Source organism: Salmo trutta, chromosome 14, assembly GCF_901001165.1.
Source record: "Salmo trutta chromosome 14, fSalTru1.1, whole genome shotgun sequence".
Taxonomy (NCBI): domain Eukaryota; kingdom Metazoa; phylum Chordata; class Actinopteri; order Salmoniformes; family Salmonidae; genus Salmo; species Salmo trutta.
The window spans coordinates 68300903-68306902 of record NC_042970.1 but is presented as its reverse complement, the minus strand read 5'-3'; the positions used below and the strand labels follow the sequence as shown (position 1 = coordinate 68306902).

Sequence of the window (6000 nt, the reverse complement as noted above, 5' to 3'; positions counted from 1 at the left end):
TTTCACCTAACTAGGCAAGTCCGTTAAGAACAAATTCTTATTTACAATGACAGCCTACCCCAGCCAAACACTGGTCCAATTGTGAACCGCCCTATGGGACTCCCAATCACGGCCAGATGTGATACAGCCTGGATTTGAACCAGGGACTGTAGTGAAGCCTCTTGCACTGAGATGCTGCGCTACTTGGGAGCCCCAAGTGAACAGACTTTGCACGCGGGAGCCTTAAGTAAGAATTTTTTGTACAGTCCCTCAATTCTGTTCACTTTCTGTACCCAGGAAAGGTCAAGGCTCGATTCAATCCATAAGGCTGAAGATCCGTGCTACAATGCAGTTGAAATTTAAAGGTAAATTCCTATTGAGTGGACATCAGCAGCGTATACTGTGAATGCAGTCTTCTGCAAATGCGGAGACTGCCTTTAAACCTCAATCGCGCTGTAGCACGGATCTTCAAACGGATCGAATCGAGCCCTCACTGTCAAAATACATCATTACACTTGTTGCTCTTTGACCTTTATCATCCATGCCGGTGGTTTCCAGGTAACAACAGGCCCTAGCTTTGTGGAAGGCTCTGTGGAGTTTTCCCAATTTTTAGCCCGGTTTGGATTCTTTAAAAAGTGCATCCTTTGTTCCTCCCTTGAAGTAACTGATTAGAAATGTCTGGACATGTGAAAGCCATGCGCTAGAGCCCTTCCACTCACATGCCCAGGACACACACTCACATTGAGCAACAAAAACAAATCTGCTCTTTAAAATGTTCCAAACGGGACACTGTCTTTTTACCTAAATATGCAAACACAGTCAGATAGAATTCATAGCAAGCAGTGCATTGGGTTAGTCAGATTTGATTACATAGAACAGATTACCTGGATTTACATTCACTCTCACTGGATGGGTTGCCAAAATTAACTAACTGAAAACCACACCCCCAATAAACCATGAATATGACTGCATTGAGCCATTAGCTACTGTGCATCTATGGCTATAATCACCATGCTACTGCCTATTTAATTTGTTCATTTAGCAAACAAGACAACTCATAATCCAGTACCTTTATCAGTCAACACACCTACAGTGGGGAGAACAAGTATTTGATACACTGCCGATTTTGCAGGTTTTCCTACTTACAAAGCATGTAGAGGTCTGTACTTTTTATCATAGGTACACTTCAACTGTGAGAGACGGAATCTAAAACAAAAATCCTAAAAATCACATTGTATGATTTTTAAGTAATTAATTTGCATTTTATTGCATGACATAAGTATTTGATACATCAGAAAAGCAGAACTTAATATTTGGTACAGAAACCTTTGTTTGCAATTACAGAGATCATACGTTTCCTGTAGTTCTTGACCAGGTTTGCACACACTGCAGCAGGGATTTTGGCCCACTCTTCCATACAGACCTTCTCCAGATCCTTCAGGTTTCGGGGCTGTCGCTGGGCAATACGGACTTTCAGCTCCCTCCAAAGATGTTCTATTGTGTTCAGGTCTGGAGACTGGCTAGGCCACTCCAGGACCTTGAGATGCTTCTTACGGAGCCACTCCTTAGTTGCCCTGGCTGTGTGTTTTGGGTCGTTGTCATGCTGGAAGACCCAGCCACGACCCATCTTCAATGCTCTTACTGAGGGAAGGAGTTTGTTGGACAAGATCTCGCGCTACATGGCCCCATCCATCCTCCCCTCAATACGGTGCAGTCGTCCTGTCCCCTTTGCAGAAAAGCAGACCCAAAGAATGATGTTTCCACCTCCATGCTTCACGGTTGGGATGGTGTTCTTGGGGTTGTACTCATCCTTCTTCTTCCTCCAAACACGGCGAGTGGAGTTTAGACCAAAAAGCTCTATTTTTGTCTCATCAGACCACATGACCTTCTCCCATTCCTCCTCTGGATCATCCAGATGGTCATTGGCAAACTTCAGACGGGCCTGGACATGCGCTGGCTTGAGCAGGGGGACCTTGCGTGCGCTGCAGGATTTTAATCCATGGCGGCGTAGTGTGTTACTAATGGTTTTCTTTGAAACTATGGTCCCAGCTCTCTTCAGGTCATTGACCAGGTCCTGCCATGTAGTTCTGGGCTGATCCCTCCCCTTCCTCATGATCATTGATGCCCCATGAGGTGAGATCTTGCATGGAGCCCCAGACCGAGGGTGATTGACCTTCATCTTGAACTTCTTCCATTTTCTAATAATTGCGCCAACAGTTGTTGCCTTCTCACCAAGCTGCTTGCCTATTGTCCTGTAGCCCATCCCAGCCTTGTGCAGGTCTACAATTTTATCCCTGATGTCCTTACACAGCTCTCTGGTCTTGGCCATTGTGGAGAGGTTGGACTCTGTTTGATTGAGTGTGTGGACAGGTGTCTTTTATACAGGTAACGAGTTCAAACAGGTGCAGTTAATACAGGTAATGAGTGGAGAACAGGAGGGCTTCTTAAAGAAAAACTAACAGGTCTGTGAGAGCCGAAATTCTTACTGGTTGGTAGGTGATCAAATACTTATGTCATGCAATAAAATGCAAATTAATTACTTAAAAATCATACAATGTGATTTTCTGGATTTTTGTTTTAGATTCCGTCTCTCACAGTTGAAGTGTACCTATGATAAAAAATTACAGACCTCTACATGCTTTGTAAGTAGGAAAACCTGCAAAATCGGCAGTGTATCAAATACTTGTTCTCCCCACTGTATATTTTACATGTAATTAGCCTTAAAAATGCTACATTTTCTCTCAGCCTCATGGCAAAATGTGTAGAATAGCATGAGATGAGTTATAAAACTGCACATTTTCCTCTGCCCAATGGCAAAATTGCAGAAAGTTAGCTGCCCAAATTTATGCAGGCCCACCTGACAAGTTTCTGGCTACGCCAATGATGTTGCATGCCCCCCAGCTGGTAGAGAGTATACAATTTGGGTTGTCATCTGCAGCAGGGCCCTGGTTCAAATCACAGAGTAGCTTTTATTTTCTAACTATTCCCAACTCCTTACTGAATTGTCCGTGCCCTTCAGGCAGAGCAACCCTCAGTGCTCTCCGATTTGAGGAGAGAAACATGCATGACTGAATTGAAAGTCTCTAGTGGGTCCTCCGCTCAGGACAAAGTGGAATCACGTTATTTCTACAATGAATATGCTTTATTTTCTTTTACAAAAAAATCACTGTAGTCTAGAAATACAGGAGGCATACAAGAAATAAAATGGGGAGGGGGGGGGGGATTTGAAGTTGTAATGAAAGCCTGGTCGTCAACAGCCAGTCTGAGAATAATAATAATAATAATAATACAAGTAAAACTACATCATGGATGTTAAAGCTTTTAACCAAATGAAATCACATTCTGCTCTTGAAGGGGGAGCAGAAGGCTCCACATCTCACATAGTTAATAGTAACACTGATTTCTGACCCACACACACGCCACCTATAGAGACATTGCTACAGGTATATGAACGGGAGAGGAGGTGCGCACTGGGTATGATATGACGCACAGCAAAAATACACAAGACAAAGGGTTAGAAGAAGAAAAAGTAGTGTTTGTTTTCCGTTCACCAGGTTTTCCTCGTTAGGTTTTTATGTAACACATACAGCACACCTACACGTCTTTCTTTTTAATACAGGTGCTCACCGTACATTACCCACTAATGCTCTTATCTAGTGTCTAAGGCACTTTAAAGAAACATGTCATTACAGCTGAGCTAACATTGGAGTAAAAGTCAAATGAAAGTGGCAGTTTCCATACATTACCCTCTTTTAATACTGAACAGAGATACCAAAGGAAGAACAGAGAGTGCTGATGGATATGGACATTCTGGTATGTTAAGAGTGGCTTAATAGTTTTAGAGGTTTGAGATGCTATCCCCAGTAGAAGGCTGTTATATCTAGGAATACTAAGTGCTTGGTAGTTGGTGTGTCAGCGTATTATAAAAGAGAGTTAGGGGTCCTACTTTACAACCAAACCATGGCACAAACACAGTGAGATGGCGGGCCCCCCTTGCTCTGAGCGGTAGGCTTTAGCTAGTCAAACTACACGTTCAATCGAAGCTCTCAACATTAGTATTAGATTAAGGGGCTGTATTGTACATCATGTGACCACTCAGACAGAAGCTTGGGGTTTCCTGGCTCCAGTTACAGGGGCATATGAACACTCATTGTGCAGTTACGTGCAATTTCCAGCGATTCTCTGTAATCCGTACGCCAGCGACCATCTATCTAAGCATACCACACTTCACTGCCTTCAACCCTTCTTCCTGAACAACAGGAAAAATAGTATTCCAATTGGTCAAAATACAACAACAAAAACGTCAACCATGACCTATGCGATTCCTATAAGAAGTCAGTTACCAATTGTTTTTAAAGAGTTGTGACGAGATGCTGTAGCAAGTGGAGAAAAGCTTTTCAAAGTTAAAACGTCCTTTCCATTCCATGTTTTTCTCCCAGAACAGGTCAGACTGTGTGAATCCACCATCTTGTTTCATTGTAATGTTTGGAAGCGGAACAATAGTCTGTACATCAGGAAGAGACTCATGCAATGAGGGAAGCGGAGACAGTCCATTGACCTCTGACCTACTGTTGAATAGGACTATCATCAGAGAGGACAGAGTTTTGTTAGGTCTGCTTTAAGCTAGGGAAGAGATGATGGCTTTACATTTGGTGACACACTTGTATTACAAGACAATGTTTTGTTTCATGTGGGAGGAGGATGACAAAAGTGAACGTTTCCTAGTTTCGCTCCTTTCCTTGCAGTTTGGCGTGTAGGGGCATACACATACCTTACATACTCACATGTGCACACACGCATAGTTCATGAGTAAAAAGCACTTGTACATAAGTTTACATACTCATTTAAGCAGAGCACATAATTCCACGCCTAGGGAGGACTATATTAAGATCGTTGGGACACTCGCCGGGCCGAGCAGCTAGCCAGAGTAGAGTAGGAATATTGTTAGAGTAAGGCAGAGTAAGCCGCTCAAGTGGGAGTAATTGTTTTGTTATCCCCAGGAAGGGAGCATTTCTGGGGGGTGGGGTGGTCTGGGTCGTATTCATTAGAACACTCCGTAGAAAAACGTTTTAAAAAGTCTTTCAACGGAAAATGAAAACAAGTGGTACTTATTGGACAAATCCAGGTAGTCCCTCCCTGTTTCGGACTGTTTCCTTCGGTTTTGGTGCCTAATGAACAGGACCCTGGTTCTCCCTGCTGTTGACTCGGACAGGGACAGATGGAGAGGCTGAGGTGTTGTAGTCACCATGCTGCCAGGCTGGCTAATCGATAAGGTTGGTAGGATTAGCAGGGAGCGTCTATTCGGTCTGGTTGGAGGCTTGCGTGTCGTTGTGGTCGCTGGCGCGGCTGTCGGCGTCGTCATCAGAATTGTCCACAGAGGTTCCGTCGATCTGGAGCTGCCGGCTGCGGCCTGAACGGCTAGACGAGAAGCTGATGGGGCCTCCACGCCTGAGGACGACAGGCAAATACATTTGAAGTCGGAAGTTTACATACACCTTTGCCAAATACATTTAAACTCAGTTTTTCACAATTCCTGACATTTAATCGTAGTAAAAATTCCCTGTCTTCGGACAGTTAGGATCACCACTTTATTTTAAGAATGTGAAATGTCAGAATAATAGTATTTATTTATTTATTTAATAGAGATTTATTACAGCTTTTATTTCTTTCATCACATTCCCAGTTAGTCAGAAGTACATACACTCAATTAGTATTTGGTATCATTGCCTTTAAATTGTTTAACTTGGGTCAAACGTTTTGGTTAGCCTTCCACAAGCTTCCCACAATAAGTTGGGAGAATTTTGGCCCATTCCTCCTGACAGAGATGGTGTAACTGAGTCAGGTTTGTAGGCCTCCTTGCTCGCACACGCTTTGTCAGTTCTGCCCACAGATTTTCTATGGGATTGAGGTCAGGGCTTTGTGATGGCCATTCCAATACCTTGACTATGTTGTCCTTAAGCCATTTTGCCACAACTTTGGAAGTATGCTTGGGGTCATTGTCCATTTGGAAAACCCATTTGC

At 43.5% G+C, this 6000-nt stretch overlaps 1 protein-coding gene across 11 annotated transcripts in view; it reads right to left on the bottom strand.

Annotated features, from left to right (window-relative positions):
• Positions 1 to 3099: 3099 nt before the first annotated feature.
• LOC115147207 (myosin-10) overlaps positions 3100 to 6000 on the bottom strand; it is a 106185-nt gene continuing 103284 nt past the window's right edge. For 7 of the 11 annotated variants that reach the window (XM_029689293.1, XM_029689297.1, XM_029689296.1 and 4 more), the window contains one exon: positions 3100 to 5427. In XM_029689293.1, the coding sequence (XP_029545153.1) occupies positions 5277 to 5427 (151 nt within the window). In that variant the 3' untranslated portion in view covers positions 3100 to 5276. The remainder of the gene's footprint in view (positions 5428 to 6000) is intronic. The other 4 variants (XM_029689295.1, XM_029689302.1, XM_029689299.1 and 1 more) reach the window with 1 other exon arrangement.